This window comes from Ranitomeya variabilis, chromosome 4 (assembly GCF_051348905.1).
Source record: "Ranitomeya variabilis isolate aRanVar5 chromosome 4, aRanVar5.hap1, whole genome shotgun sequence".
Lineage (NCBI taxonomy): Eukaryota > Metazoa > Chordata > Amphibia > Anura > Dendrobatidae > Ranitomeya > Ranitomeya variabilis.
The window spans coordinates 596,362,106-596,379,151 of NC_135235.1; the positions used below are offsets into that span (position 1 = coordinate 596,362,106).

At 42.3% G+C, this 17,046-nt stretch overlaps 1 protein-coding gene across 1 annotated transcript in view; it reads left to right on the top strand.

Annotated features, from left to right (window-relative positions):
• Window positions 1-17,046, top strand: part of ZFP64 (ZFP64 zinc finger protein) — a 61,247-nt gene that overhangs the window by 15,524 nt on the left and 28,677 nt on the right. Inside the window, exon 2 of the mRNA XM_077253209.1 lies at window positions 3,735-3,795. Coding sequence (XP_077109324.1) covers window positions 3,735-3,795 — 61 coding nt within the window. The remainder of the gene's footprint in view (window positions 1-3,734; window positions 3,796-17,046) is intronic.

A 17,046-nucleotide genomic window follows, 5' to 3' on the forward strand; every position in this document is an offset into this window, starting at 1 on the left:
ACCGCAAACCTGTCCCGCCAAATTCAGGTGACAGGTTCCCTTTAATGGCCCAATAATTTTGTTCAGCAGGGAAGTAAGATCATTCCTGTAAATAAAATAGGAATGCTAGGCTTAGCCGGGCTTCTCTGTGTATGATGGAGCTGAGAGAGATAGCTGACATTTAACTGTCAGCTACTCAATGTATATTGTCAGTTTTATAGATTCTAAATGTTTTCTTTAAATCTGACATTAAGATAACACCCCAAACTGTATATATTCTGTATGAGCATGCAGGTTTTAGAAAGCTAAATCCATTGATACCTTTTACATCTTGTATTTGTTGCTGCATTCTTGAGGAAACAACATTTTAATTTGCATTCAACTGAGACGTTAAGTGCTCTGGGCGTGACAGAGCACTTCCTTATCCTTTGCCTTCCAAGCTTGTTTGCCCACCTGTCACCAGTCTATTTAGCTTGATTGATAGTTCATTGTTAGATTTGTCTTCTCTATCAATCAAGCTAAAGAGGCTGGTGCTGGGCGAGGAAACAACATCGGGAGGCAGTGGCTTGGGAAGTGCCCTGTCATTCGCAGGGCATTTAATGCCTCATTTGCATGTGAATTAAAACAGTATTTTTTTTTTGCAAATGCAGAAACCGATAGGTGTCAGCAGTTTTAGCTTGCAAAGACCTGTATGCCGGTATATTCAATTTGCAGGCGGAGGGTTTCTTGCCAACAAATTACCTTTAACTGCCAACAAGCAGAAAACATAAAAATGGTGGTGAAGATTATACACTAAATCTAATACAAAATTGCAACACTTCTCATTATAGAAAAAATTGAACGGTATGTATTAACCCCTTAACAACCAGAGGTATTTTTGGTTTTGCATTTCATTTTTTGCTCCCCTTCTTCCCAGAGCCATAACTTTTTTATTTTTTGGTCAAAATGGTCATGTGAGGGCTTGTTTTTTTGCGGGACAAGTTGTACTTTTGAACAACACCATTGGTTTTACCATGTCGTGTACTAGAAAACGGGAAAAAAATTGTAAGTGCGGTGAAATTGCAAAAAAAGTGCAATCCCACAGTTGTTTTTTTTTGCTTTTTTACTAGGTTCACTAAATGCTAAAACTGACCTGCCATTGTGATTCTCCAAGTCATTATGAATTCACAGACACCAAACATGTCTAGGTTCTTTGTTGTCTAAGTGGTGAAAACAATGCCAAACTTAGTTAAAGAAATTGCGCCATTTTCCAATACCCATAGCTTCTCCATATTTTGCGGGCCGAGCTGACATTTTTATTGATACCATTTTGGTGCAGATACGATCTTTTGATCGCCCGTTATTGCATTTTAATGCAATGTCGTGGTGACCAAAAAAACGTAATTCTAGCATTTTGACTTTTTTTCTCGATACACCGTTTAGCGATCAGGTTAATATTTTTAATATTGATAGATCGGGCGATTCTGAACGCGGCGATACCAAATATGTATATGTTTGATTTTTTTTATTGTTTTATTTTGAATGGGGCAAAAGAGGGGTGATTTGAACTTTTATATTTATTTTATTTTTTTATATTTTTAAAAACATTTTTTTTTTTAACTTTTGGCATGCTTCAATAGTCTTCATAGGAGACTAGAAGCTGCCATAACCTGATTGGCTCTGCTAGATACAGGTGATGATCAGTTCTACTGTATGTAGCTGAATTACTCACTTGCTATGAGCGCCGACCACTGGGCGGTGCTCACAGCAAGACGACAGTGACAACTATAGAGGTCTCCAGGAGACCTCTGGTTGTCATACCAACCCATCGGTGACTCGCGATCATGTGACGGGGTCACCGATGGGCGGATTTCTGGCCAGATTGCTGGAAGCGCATGTTAAATGCCGCTGTCAGCGTTTGACAGTGGCATTTAATGGGTTAATAGCCGCAGGTTGACTGTGATTCCACCCACGGTTGTTCCGGGCACATGTCAGCTGTTCAAAACAGCTGACATGTGCAGGGAAAGATGACGGCTCACCGCCGGAGCCCACATAAAAGAGAGGGTGTCCGACATCGACATACTATTACGCTCAATGCCGGAAAGGGGTTAAAGTTTTCCATAAATATCAATGGCGCCTGTGACTTTCTCTCCAAACACCGGTTACTTTTATATGACAATATAATAAAGCTTCCATTCTGTAACAGGAGAACTTTTAGTGCCCCACTCTCAGAACTTGTTATGTTTCATATACATAAAAACATGCATTTTTTTTCCCTACAGATTGGTTTACAAATGCATAAGATAATTGCTCAGTAAATAGTGTCTGAAACATTAAAAGGATTTTAAAAATGAATGTTATAAAATACATCTACAATTACTAAACTACAACAATCCCTTTACTGCCGACTTTTATTCTGCAGTAATATTTTCTGTCCCTGACTAAATATTCTCCCAGCCTGGTCATTGTAATATCATCCTATCCCCCAGGAAAAAAAGGCTCCAAATGACTGGAATTAAAATGTTAATCCTCAGGGTAAACTAGACTAAGGCTATAGAGAATCGGAAGAAGGTTAGTGCCTACACTTTCTGCATGGATCCTGTATGGAGGTGCAGGGAGTCAGTTCCCCTACAGAGTCCCTTATGTCAGCCATTGCAGAGCGCTTCTCTAATAAAAGACTTTTACTCTGGAGATGGAAACAATCAGAAGAGGCTTTAAACAAATGGGATTTACTCTAACTGGACAGGCATCTTAGAGATGCCTTCACAACATACAGACAGCCGGAGATGCCGTTTCTCATCTGCCTATATTCAAATGTATTAGCGCCTTTCAAACGGAATACATTTGGGAACTTTGGTGCAAGGGCAGGGGCAGAGCAGGGCTCATCTGCGCACATGTCGCCGGCATATGACGTCACTGCACCAGGGCATCCGTGCCTGAAATGGATGAGGAGACCATGGTCAGGTAAGGAGAAACTTTTTTTTTTACTTTATTGTACTAAAAGCCGTAATAAGATGGCAGGATGGGAGACACTTGGAGCAGGATGGGAGATCATATCAGGCAGGAAGGGAGACACCTGGGGCAGGATGGGAGATCATATGAGGCAGGATGGGAGACACCTGGGGCAGGATGGGAGATCATATGAGGCAGGATGGGAGACACCTGGGGCAGGATGATGACACCTGGGAAAAGATGATGACACATGGGGCAAGATGATGACACATGGGGCAGGCAGGGAGGCACTAGGGGCAGGATGGGAGTCACCTGGGAAAGGATGGTGACACCTGTGGCAGGATGAGGACACATAGCTCAGGATGATGACACCTGGGGCAGGATGGGAGATCATGTGGGGCAGGATGATGACACATGGGGCAGGATGATAACACATGGGGCAAGATGATGACACTTGGGGTAAGATGATGACACTAGGGGCAGGATGGAAGACACCTGGGAAAGGATGATGACACCTGTGGCAGGATGAGGACGCATAGCTCAGGATAATGACACCTGGGGTAGGGTGATGACACCTGGGGTAGGATGATGACACATACACATGGGGCAGGATGGGAGACACCTGGGGCAGGATGTGGGACATTATTACTGTAGGTGTTAATTAATGGATATTATTACTGCTGTGATGTATTTTATATAATTCTGTTTTCAGTAGGGGGATCCTGTTACAGTGTAAGATGACAACGTTGCTTTTTTTCATCAGCTGGCGCAGTTTAGAAGTTGGGAAAAATTGGGGAAAGTCCTCTGTGTGTTATATTCTGCAGAGACGAGTGATGGCTGGAAGAAGTGATCGCGGTCTGCACTGGATGAAGAAGCAAAGCAAAGGTGAACATTTTCAACTAGAGAGATCACTGTATTACCTGTATACTATATGCAGAGCTCCTGTGTATAATGTCACTGGTGTTCACTGTATTACCTGTACACTGAGAGTATATACAGAGCTCCTGTGTATAATGTCACTAGTGATCATTGCATTACCCATACACTTGACACTACATACAGACTTCCTGTGTATAATGTTACTGTGATCACTGTATTACTTGTACACTATATACAGAGCTCCTGTGTATAACGTCACTGGTGATAACCAAAATTAATCAGAGTACTAAGTCCACAAATACGTAAAAAGGTATAAGTTTAATTAAATACATAGTACAAAGGCATTACTTCAAAAAGTCAACACAATGTACAAAATTATTCCAAGAGACACAAAAAGTAAAAGGATCAGGTAGATGATGGCTACTGTGTCCTGGCTATAAAGGGCATGAGCATAATAAAAGTGCTAGTGCTTGTCAATCAATCATGGAAATAGAGGGGATGGATATATATTTTAAACAAGTCATCATTTTAGTGCAAGTATAATCCATAAACCCTATGCTACTCCATCTCCTAAAGGTGCTTACCCATGCTGCCGTTCAGACAGGACACGCCCACTCCGCCACCGACGCGCATTTCACGTAAGCTTTTTCAAGGTGCGGTAGTGTCATGTGTGTCAGGCTGGCATTTATATATCCCTATTCCAGTTGTCCTCCATATCGGCACATGTATCCGGAATACTCGCCGGAAATTGCATCACTTCTGGCAAGGTGAAACAATGCTGCGGGTCACAGTGTCTGTCGTGTTGACGTCACTGAACCGCATACGTCATCACCCGGAGCCACTGGCAATGCTTCGGATGGCAGTAAACCGGAGACTTGCTCACAAGGCACCTGTGATCATGTAAGTGAAAAACAAAACTCCCTAAAGTCAATCCCAAAATTAGAGGTTGCCATCCATAACGCGAGGATCAAAAAAGAAAGACTAAGTGTATCACTATATATAAGCAAAATAAATAATGAAAAATAAAAAATAAAATGAAAACGTGCTTAGTTACAATATATCCCCATACGTACAACCAAATCTTCTAATTGCCACACTAAAAATGTGGATAATACTGCAAACAGTATATATAAATAAATAAAAAACCTATACACTGCAAAATAAACCGTATATAAGTGAATAATAACAGCAATAAATATATATTAGTACATGCATGAAATACAGAGATGTATATATAATCTATCGATATAATCGTCTAAGGTCCACTTCCGTCTGTTTGTCTGCCTGTCTGTTTGTCTGTCACGGAAATCCCGCTTCGCTGATTGGTCGCGGCCGGCTGGGCGCGACCAATCAGCGACAGGCACAGTCCGGCCACGAATTGGCCCCTCCCTACTCCCCTCCAGTCAGTGCCCCCTCCATACTCCCCTCCAGTCATAATAATAATAATAATAATAATAATAATAATAATAATAAAAAAATCATTATATTCTCACCTTCCGGCGTCCACGGAAGCCTTTCCCGCTCCCACTACATCATCACGTGTTATTGCCGCAAGGCATTACTGGGAACGGAGAGTCGCGAGGTGCATCGCTAAAGGCCTGGGCTGGATACGGGGGCCGCCGGAAGGTGAGTATATAACTATTTTTTATTTTAATTCTTTTTTAACAGGGATATGGTGCCCACATTGCTATATACTACGTGGGCTGTGTTATATACTACGTGGCCTGTGTTATATACTGCTTGGGCTGTGTTATATACTGTGTGGGCTGTGTTATATACTGCGTGGGCAGTGCTATATACTATGTGGCTGTGCTATATACTACTTGGCTGTGTTATATACTATGTGGGCTGTGCTATATACTATGTGGGCTGTGTTATATACTGCATGGGCTGTGCTATATACTACGTGGCTGTGCTATATACTACGTGGATGTGCAATATACTATGTGGCTGTGCAATATACTACGTGGGCTGTGCTATATACTATGTGGCTGTGCTATATACTACGTGTCTGTGCAATATACTATGCGGCTGTGCAATATACTACATGGCTGTGCTATATATTATGGGGCTGTGCTATATACTACATGGCTGTGTTATATACTATGTAGCTGTGCTATATACTACGTGGCTGTGCTATATACTACGTGGGCTGTGTTATATACTGCTTGGGCTGTGTTATATACTGTGTGGGCTGTGTTATATACTGCGTGGGCAGTGCTATATACTATGTGGCTGTGCTATATACTACTTGGCTGTGTTATATACTATGTGGGCTGTGCTATATACTATGTGGGCTGTGTTATATACTGCATGGGCTGTGCTATATACTACTTGGCTGTGTTATATACTATGTGGGCTGTGCTATATACTATGTGGGCTGTGTTATATACTGCATGGGCTGTGCTATATACTACATGGCTGTGCTATATACTACGTGGATGTGCAATATACTATGCGGCTGTGCAATATACTACATGGCTGTGCTATATATTATGGGGCTGTGCTATATACTACATGGCTGTGTTATATACTATGTAGCTGTGCTATATACTACGTGGCTGTGCTATATACTACGTGGGCTGTGTTATATGCTACATGGGCTGAGACTCTTTCGCCGGGGGCCCTCAAAAACCTGGAGCCGACCGTGGCTTCACTGATTGGTCGCGCCCGGCCACGAACAATCAGCGACAAACACAGTCCGCCCTCGAATTGGCGCGGGATTTGAACCACGCTTCGCTAATTGGTTGCGCCCGGCTGGCCAAATCCTGTGCATTTATTGCATTATTCTGAAATCTTCATAAATAAACTACATACATATTCTAGAATACCCGATGCGTCAGAATCGGGCCACCATCTAGTCAATTATAAACATGTACTCATTATAGTCTATGGGCATGCTCACATGTCCAGCTTTTTTATAGATAAATTGATGCTATCCGTGTGGCATCATAATGCTGTCCACTTTTCACTGTCAAATAGGTAGAAGTTGGAAAATGTTGATCTTTTTCAATCCTTTCAAACAAAAAACACACTTATGGTAAAAATGTACATCATGACCAAAAAAATGACAAAAATCGTTTAAAAATCATTGACCAAAATGTATCCATATAAGGGGATAGATATGATTTCTCATTGCAGTTCTTGAAGAGAAACACATCTTATGATCCCAGATTCCTACATGAACCAGACACCTAAATAAACTCTGGAAGAAATGCTATAATATCTGGCGGCATCACAAAATGTGTCAACTGAAGGAAACTAAATTTTAAAACACATTCCTCTTAATATATTGCAATCATCATATAATACGGCACTGCGTACTTACAATTGCTCATTTTTCTCTTCTGCCTTTCATTTTTCCCTTCTTCCCAGTTAATTATTTCTTTTCTATTAGGACTATTACATCAAGTGAGTAAAAACAGACTAGCTGAATCCTTCTAAGCTCTATGTAGAAACAGGAAGCCTCTCTTCCCTGCATGAGTCATCATTAGAACTACAATTCTACATCAAATGATATAGAGCTAATGGAAAAGAGAAGAATTAGCTGGGTAGAAAAGCAAAATGAGCAATTGTTAAGTACACAGTGATATACAATATGATGATTGCAATATACTGTATTAAGAGGAAATAAACTTTCAACAAAGTTTCCTGAATAAATGAAATTCCGTGCTGTCAACGTAGCATTTTTCGGTGCCATCAGGATACTATGTAGGTCTGTTACTGTTTTACAAATTGCATTTCTTGCATCAATGAAGTAACTCCGGATGGGTGCTTTATGTTCCTGATTTAAATGCATGGAGTAATTCATTGCTCTGTGTTACACCCTTCCCAATTTGCTGTCCAGGAAGGAGGCGCTGATGCCTCTTGCCCACAGCCTGCAGTTGCACAGACACAACAGTCAGCAACCACGTCCAGCCAGCGTTCAGTTGTCCCTTGTCAGCATATATGTCTGTTCACAAATTGTTAGATAGGGCATATACAGTATATTGGTTAGCACTTTACATTGTCCGGTGCTGGACAAAGACCATTGCTGGCTTTTAGAGGCTCCTAAAGGAGACTTGTCATGATTCCCCAATGGCATGGGAACATCAGAAACACAAAAATAACAGACTAGCTCTCGGGTGATGGAAACTCAAGCTGACCGTGACCTAAATCTACCACACAACTAACAGTAGCCAGGAAGCATTCCTACGGCTGCCTAGATGCCATGCGCCAGCCGGAGAACTAATTACGCCTGGAAGAGGAAGGAACAGACCTGGCTTACCTCTAGAGAAATTCCCCAAAGATGATAGTAGCCCCCACGTATATTAACGGTGAGTTCAGAGGAAAAGACATACACAGTATGAAGGTAGATTTAGCAAAGCGAGGTCCACTTACTAGATAGAGGAAGGATACAAAAGAGGACTTCACGGTCAGCTGAAAAACCCTTTCAAAAACCCATCCTGAAATTACTTTAAGACTCCTGTGTCAACTCATGACACAGGAGTGGCAATTTCAGTCCACAAGAGCTTCCAGTAACAGGAAATGACAAAACTGTAAACTGGACAAGAAAAACAAAACAATAAGGACAAGAGTCCACTTAGCTGATCAGCAGACTAGTAGCAGGAACATGCAACTGAATGACTCAGGTTACAATGATGACCGGCAAGGAAGTGACTGGAGAGCAAGGCTAAATAGGGAACTCCCAAAACTGATGGAAGCAGGTGAGCTGAGGCAGAAAAGCACACACAAGTCTCCAGTACCACCAGCCACCACCAGGGGAGCCAAAAAGCGGATCACAACAGAGACTTGTGTCTCTTTATTAAACTGTTGCTTCCCTTACATTTTCTAAATTTTGGTCAAAAGTTTCTGTACATTTTAAGCAGCTCTAAGTCTGGGTTAGCCACTAGAGGGGGGCATTATAGCACACTGAGATTAGAGATAGGAACTTAGGAACAGTAACAGATAACTTAGGAGGGGGAACTGTGGGTAAGATTGGCAGGATTTCCTGGTTTTGGACCAGTTAGGCTAGGGAGCCCAGGCAGGTCAGCTGGGCCTGGGGGCCCCCAGCTAAGCAGTGGGCCACGTAACAATAAGTGCGAAGCCCAGTCGTCCAGGACAGCAGAAGTGAGAGCAGCAGGACAGCAGAAGTGAGAGCAGCAGGACAGCAGAAGTGAGAGCAGCAGAAACAGCAGAAGTGAGAGTAAAGGTGATAGCAGAAGTCACCACAGAACAGAAACGCAGGTCACTCCAAAATGTGGCAGCTTTCTACTTGGGCAGATGCCCTTATGTCTGGTGTAAAACGGACAAGGGAAAACCTGAGCGTATCAAAGCTGAACAGGGAGGATGCTGCAGTACTGGTCGAGACGGGACAAACCAGGTACAACCTAAAGGACATAGGGAAGAGCACCGGGAAAGAGAAGAATGTGAACTGTGCAGAACTCTGTGTTGATCCTGTAACTGATGTGGACATGTTGCGATTGGAAACAAGCAAAGTTCTACGTTTTAAGTTGGAATTGGACTTTGTCTCTTTATGTGAAGAAGTGTCCCTGCATCTAAGGGAGGCCTCTGAGAACCAGGCAAGTGAGACAGTGGGACTGTATATATGTGATGCGGGTGTTCAGGACACGCTAAAGCAGACACTTATATGAGCCATGACTACGGCCCTGGCTGCTGCTCACAATACAGCGCTTATTCATATCCGTGGATTGTTGGTTACTGCACGGTATAACAGCCATCTGGAGGCAAGAGCAAGACATGTTCTCTGTAACCACACTGACCTTGAGGATCACAGGCAAAGGACACCCCTATATTCCTTAGTATTCTTCAAGATACCATATCAAAATGTTTTGTTTTGAGTTTTTTTGTGCACTTTTTTCTTAGCTGGACAATCTCATAATTTAGACCACAAATTCTATCCCATTGGCAGCAGACTTGTCTCTCATCTCTTGCCAGACTAGGTTATTTGTGTTTCTTCGTTACCTTTTGAGTGTTTTTACATGTTTTTATTGCATTGTTTCACTTTTGCTCTTGCTTCGTTTTGAATATAACTTTTTAATTAAAATTAATTTGTTTTCTAAATTTCCTGTTTGCTGAGAGCTTTGATAATGCTTTATTGATAATGTTATGTGTGCATGTGGATTACATCCAATTTTTTGCTGCTGAAATGTAATAACCCATATGAATTTTTTATACGCGAATATTCGGCATCTCATTAAAGTGTATGGGGAAATCCCACAAATAAAACACATATAATTCGCAAGATTTAAAAAATTCAACACACCTCAATTTTTCTAGTATTAAAAAAAGTAAACAAGTCCAAGAACGGTAAAGGATCCAGCTTTCAGAATATAATTTTTTAATTTAATCCATTAAAAAAGAGAAAAAATATACAAACTTTGCAAAAGGTTGAAGTGAACACTTTCTATAAGAACCAATACATTTCAACTACGTTCTTAATCCTGGTTCGAAATATGTCGTTTTTTATAAAGGGTATTCAGAAAGTGAAATCTCTGTTCCCCTGTTCTTTACACAAGCTCCCCTGCTCCAGAGCTGAATCTCTGGTGCCACCCATGGTGTAGGGTTTGTGGAACTCCTAAGGTGAACCCGGTGGACCGCGACAAGGAACCTCCCAAGGGTGAGCTGGCCTGGTAAACCACCCCCTATTCAGGAGCGTTAGGGGCAGGCCCAAAGGAGACTATTGCCGCGGACGCTGATACCCGGGGACAGGACGTAGGAGAAGCACGAGAGGCAAGCGAGGAAAACAGGAAGCGGAGGCAGGAGATAACAGGAGGGACTGATATGGACCAGACAGAGGAAGACGGATGGAGGACACTCAGGAGAGACTGGAAAACGGGGCAGATAAGGAGAGGATAGGGACGGACGGAAGGCACAAAGAGAGCACTCTGAGAGGTAACAAGGCAGGGGAGCACAAGATAAGAGACAGTACAAAATACTGAACTGACTGGCAGAAAAACAGGAAAGCTCAAGGAAGCAAGGGACCTGAATCTAGCGTGAAGCACAATAGACAATCAGACAAAGAACAGGGGGAGAGGCTACTTGATAAAGGAAGAGTACCGCAGAACTTCCGGGTCAGGAAACCTCCAGGATCATGAAAAGGAGGAACAGGACCAGCCTGTGGGAGTGCGCGTGCGCCGCTGGAGCCGGAAAGTGGAGTGCGCACGCGCCGCCACCGAGAATCAGAAGCCAGCGAGGAGACAGAAAGTGAGGAGGTCAGGTGGCGCGCGAACACACCGGGAGCGCGCAGGGTCGGACAAGCACATTGGGAGCCAGAGGAAGACTCAGCAGAAGCTGCAGCAGTGGCAGAAGCATGCCGGGACAGGTAAGTATGTCGAGAGCCAGGGGGAGGTACGGCAGGCTTGACACATGGTATCTGTTATTGTCTGCAGCGCTGACTTCACATCGACAGCGCTGCAGATAAGTGAGCTCAGCAGCTTATGATGTCAACTCAAGCAGAGTCACTAAGCTAAGTTACTGACTGCAGCGCTGTCATCGATGTAATGATGAAGTCAGTAAGGATTTACAGCACTTTTACATGGTGATATTTTGCATCAGTATTTATTAACAGACTACAGGAGTGGATCCAAAACACAGAAGAGGTGAAAGTGACTCAGTTATTATTTTTCTCAGTGTTTTCTCCTGTCTTTTTTTTAGCTGACAAATACTGATGTAAAATACTGGCCAAAATACTCACTGTGTGAATGAGGTGAGAAAGCTGCTTGTAATCCTGCAGTAATATAAGTCCTTATTAAATGATGAGTGCACACTTGCTTGTCTTCTCTGCTCCATGATATTCAGCAGAGCAGGAGCAACACCTGGGGCAAAACTGTGGCCGGCAGATATCTGGCCCTCTGACACAGTGACATGTGATGGACCCCGACTCCCAAACAAAATGAATCACACAGGCGCACACAAAATGAATACACTAAACATTGTAATTAGGTGTCAAACGTTCTCAATTTTATTTACATTCTCATGACACCAAAAATGGCACAACCCCCGACTCACGAAATGTCACCCTCCAGCACTCAGGAGAGGAAAAAACCCCTGTGGTGGAAACCTCTAGGAAACCATGGCTGGAGGATCACCCTTCCCTTGGGCTTAGAGAGCTAGTGGCAATATATAACAGATGTAACAAGTTTTAACATTTGTACTTTTTACCAGATTTAGAGAACGACCTAACAAATATAGACTATAAATGTGATAAACTGGAGTTGGGAGAGATCTGACTGTGATATCGGTCACCACATTGGTTGTTAGACCCAATTTAGTTGGTCTGATTGCTCAGATGGATGAACCATTTCTTCCTTACAGATCCAGGTCCACCTCTCATAAATTTAGACTTTTGGTTGCAGGGATTGTTCATAATGGATAACCCCTAATGGGAGAAATACCCCCTCCCCCCTTCTCCCATCCCAATTTATCACCCATTAAAGTCATAGGTGCTTCCATGAACTCCCAAACGAGAGCAGCTCTTTGTAGAGGGTAACAGAAAGGGATCCTGTGCTGGGGACCCCCCTTGGTTACCTTCCCATGCCCTGGGGGTGTCTAAAGCAGACAAACCCTTTCCCTGCTAGAACCTCCAAATTTCACCAAGGTCGGCACATTACACGGGGTGGTCAAGCTCAACATCCTCAGACGCATCAGTAATGGCACTGATCGTGGCATCGCGGCCTTCTATTTTGGAATCTTCTTTATCACACTTGTTTATGACCTCATAACAGTTGTCATGGTTATTGCAGGGGCTATTACCGATGCAGGACCCAAGTATTAACCCTTTCATAATTGGTAATTCACTTCATTATAGAGGCAAATAACTGCACTTGTTACCAAGCAGGCGCCTATCATTATGGCTTCCCTTAGGCACCATAAGAAATACAGATTAAACGTGCAAGTGTTTCAAGGTTTTGCACTTTTTAAATCCAGAGATTGGATTTATAGCTAGCACTTTACACAGAAAAAATAAGGGGAAATTACTTGTAAAATAGTATTATAGGGAATTACATTGCAAGCATTTTCCTAATGTACAGTTCACATAATTACATAGGTTGAATAAAGACCTAGGACCATCAAGTTCAACCTATCTTCAAAGTTATATATTTTATATTGCTAGATTATTTATAACTCACGTCATGTTTTGTTAAAAAAGCATCCAGACCTTTTTTAAATGTTGTTATAGTAACTGCCATTACTAGCTCTTGTGGTCAGCATTCCAGTCTGATTGCTCTTACTGTAAAGAACCCTTTCCTATTTAGCTGCCATAATTGTCTTTCCTCCACGTGTAACAAACAGGCTCGGACTGGCCCACAGGGTAACAGGGGAATCCCCCTGGTGGGCCCCGTGTAGATCTGGGCCCCCAATCCCATTGAATGGGCAGTACTTGGCATTTTTCACTTGATTCACTCTGTACAGAAAAAAAGCAGCATCTAATCATTCATTAACCACGCTACCCAGTTTATTATTATACAGAGATATAGGTAAATTTGTGAACGAAGGTAGTGTAATATTTGCATGCAGGTGAAAAGTGAGCCCCCCAAAGTCAATGTTATTGGTGGGCCCTTGTCAGCCCAGTCCGACACTGAATGTGACCTATGGAGCTGTGGAACACAAAGCATGATACAATCCGTGATGGCACAAAGGACACACCACTCCACGTAATATATAATGGTTGTCTATACATGTCTGTCGTCCACTCCTGTGGTTTGGATTCCATTCTGGTACTGATGTTAACAGTTACAATTGTTGTGCAGCGTTGCAGAACATGTTAGCGCTATTTAAGTAACTTTAAATAATATATAGTATAATCTATGGACAATATGCATTGAAATCAACCAGTGGGTTTTGTTTATATGAATTACCAGACTTTCATTAGAAAATGTCAGAGCACAGGGGAAGAGCTACTAAGAAGCACCATAAGTCTGACTTAAATTGGGGCAGAATCCTGGGGAACATGCCATGTGTCACATTTATTTAGGCTTTTAGACACTTTGCACCTCACTAAATACTTATAGAACAATTCTAGAAAAGGAGGTACCATCAAAAAGATTGTAAAACACAACATTTACTAAAAGAGAGATCCAATATTTTTTTGTTTAAAATGTGGTGGAAAAGTAAAGTAAAGGGTGGTGTAAACTAGGGGAACAATTTATTAATGATTTTTATGGAGTGTTTTGTAGTTCTTTTTTCTATCACACTTATTATTGGTTAGTTCACTTTTTTGGTCATCCTGTTCCACCATTTTCTTTCTATTATCTATTATCTTTTTATTGGGATGTCTGTTTTTTGTGATTTATCAATTGATACATTTTAAAAGTTCTAAAATGAATCCCCAATTTCACTCCACTAGATAGCATAAAAACCAATACAGAAACATTCTTGCACACCGAGGTTACATTTATCAAGATTTTTCTTTTTTTCTGCTCTATGCAACAATGTCATCAGATTAGGCAGCTGGCGATTAACTTTCTTTACAGTAGAAATATTTATGTATGAATAAATTGTGCACACAATTTTAGATAATAAGTTTATGCAATATTTCATAATACAATGTGCTCACAAGATAGCGCAGCTTCTGACTGTTCGGAAGTCAGAAAGTACGCCACAAGAGCGCTATGCAGAGAGAGCCAGAATGAGGCACCTAGTCTTGTATTGTAAAGTGACCTTCGCGACGATCCCTGAAACACGGGAGCTGTGAGCAGGTCACTTTTAAACGGAGACCAAAAGAAGGGGTGGCGAAAAACCACCGGAAGGAAAGTATGAGACAGGAGGCAGGAGATTTACATTTAAAGCACCACTCCAGCGGTGCAATAAAAATAAAACACAGGAGTTGTGCTTTAAATGCATGTAGTTTGGGATAAAAATTATTTTTTAGTTTGGTTTCATTGAATGGATTCTATAACTAGGTATTTGCCACCTAATCTATAAGCAGCATGATGTAGGGGCAGAACCCCTGATTCCAGTGATGTGTTACTTACTGAGCTGTTTGTTGTAAACTTAAAAAAATCACTGATTTATCAGCAAGAGATTATAACTAGAAGACTAGTAATCCTGATGCCATGTAGTCCTCCATATTCAGGAGCTGTACATAACCCTGCCACCCTCCTCTGATTGTCAACAGTGTACACAGAAAGCTGTCATCAGTGGTGTGGGTGGGGTTATACAGAGCTCAGCATTCAGAGAACTGCTAGATCGTCCAGATATTTTCAACTTTTTCATGATTTACAACTTTAAAAAAAAAGAAAAAAATGTGTTTAAATTGTAATCCAGTCCCCCAGTAGTGATTTTATGCAAACCAGAAACATTAGCAAAAACTTTTCCAAAATTTTAGCAGATAATGTGACCTTTTTACATTAAAAAAAATCTTAAAGACAGGTTAAATTGGTTGTCCACGACTAGGACAACCCTTCCTTGATTTAAATGTTTGGCCCCGATAAAATTAAAAAGTCTATACTCACCTTCCGTTTCTTTTGGCGGTCCTGGGGCTCTCGTGCGGGTGTTGTGATGCGTAACCCTGGCGCCCAATCAGCACTGGCGTCACTGTCTCCACCTTTGTACGAATTGAACAGGAAGAGGAAGTCCGGGCTACAGCTGCTCTTTGACTTACTCTTCATGTTCAATTTGTTCGAAGGCAGAGACATTGATGCCACCGCTGATTGGGCCCTGGGATTATGTGTCACAATAACCACAAAAGAGTCCTGGGACCGTGAGTACTGACACCGCTGAATGGCGTCGGCACGGGAGGTGATTTATTATTTTATCGGGGCCATACATTTAGATCAAGAAGCAGTTGTCCTAGAAGTGGACAACCCCTTTAAAGACATAAAGGGCGTTTTTGATTTTGCACAAAATTCATGAACTGCGTGCGCTATTTTGTAGAATTTGGCGCAAACAAGTCAATGAATACAAGACAAAAAAGTGAGGTAAAACCAAAGAAAAAGTGATGAATCGGGCCCTGAGTTTGCACAGTCGATTAAACAGGATTAGTAAATGTGTCCTCAGTCTCCTCTAAACACAAACAGCTCTGCTGCATGCGCCTGCTCTTACACTATTCATTATTTGTCTCGTTTTTGGTGTTTTCAGTTGCGCCTAATTCTTTCTTTTGATTTGCCCCTCTTTGGCCGGCGTCACACTCGGCGTAAGACAATACGGTCTGTATTTTACGGCCGTAATACGACCGTAATATGGAGAAATGTGCCCAAAATAGTGATCCGTAGGCAGGGTGTGTCAGCGTATTTTGCGCATGGCATCCTCCGTATGTAATCCGTATGGCATCCGTACTGATATATTTTCTCGCAGGCTTGCAAAACCGATATCTAATGGATTTATGTGCTCAAATGTTCGGGAAAACATATATACAGTATATATACACTCACCGGCCACTTTATTAGGTACACCATGCTAGTAACGGGTTGGACCCCCTTTTGCCTTCAGAACTGCCTCAATTCTTCGCGGCATAGATTCAACAAGGTGCTGGAAGCATTCCTCAGAGATTTTGGTCCATATTGACATGATGGCATCACACAGTTGCCGCAGATTTGTCGGCTGCACATCCCAAAGATGCTCCATACAAGGCAGGATGGATCCATGCTTTCATGTTGTTTACGCCAAATTCTGACCCTACCATCCGAATGTCGCAGCAGAAATCGAGACTCATCAGACCAAGCAACGTTTTTCCAATCTTCTACTGTCCAATTTCGATGAGCTTGTACAAATTGTAGCCTCAGTTTCCTGTTCTTAGCTGAAAGGAGTGGTACCCGGTGTGGTCTTCTGCTGCTGTAGCCCATCTGCCTCAAAGTTCGACGCACTGTGCATTCAGAGATGCTCTTAGGCCTACCTTGGTTGTAACGGGTGGCGATTTGAGTCACTGTTGCCTTTCTATCAGCTCGAACCAGTCTGCCCATTCTCCTCTGACCTCTGGCATCAACAAGGTATTTCCGCCCACAGAACTGCCGCTCACTGGATTTTTTTTTTTTTTCGGACCATTCTCTGTAAACCCCAGAGATGGTTGTGCGTGAAAATCCCAGTAGATCAGCAGTTTCTGAAATACTCAGACCAGCCCTTCTGGCACCAACAACCATGCCACGTTCAAAGGCACTCAAATCACCTTTCTTCCCCATACTGATGCTCGGTTTGAACTGCAGGAGATTGTCTTGACCATGTCTACATGCCTAAATGCACTGAGTTGCCGCCATGTGATTGGCTGATTAGAAATTAAGTGTTAACAAGAAGTTGGACAGGTGTACCTAATAAAGTGGC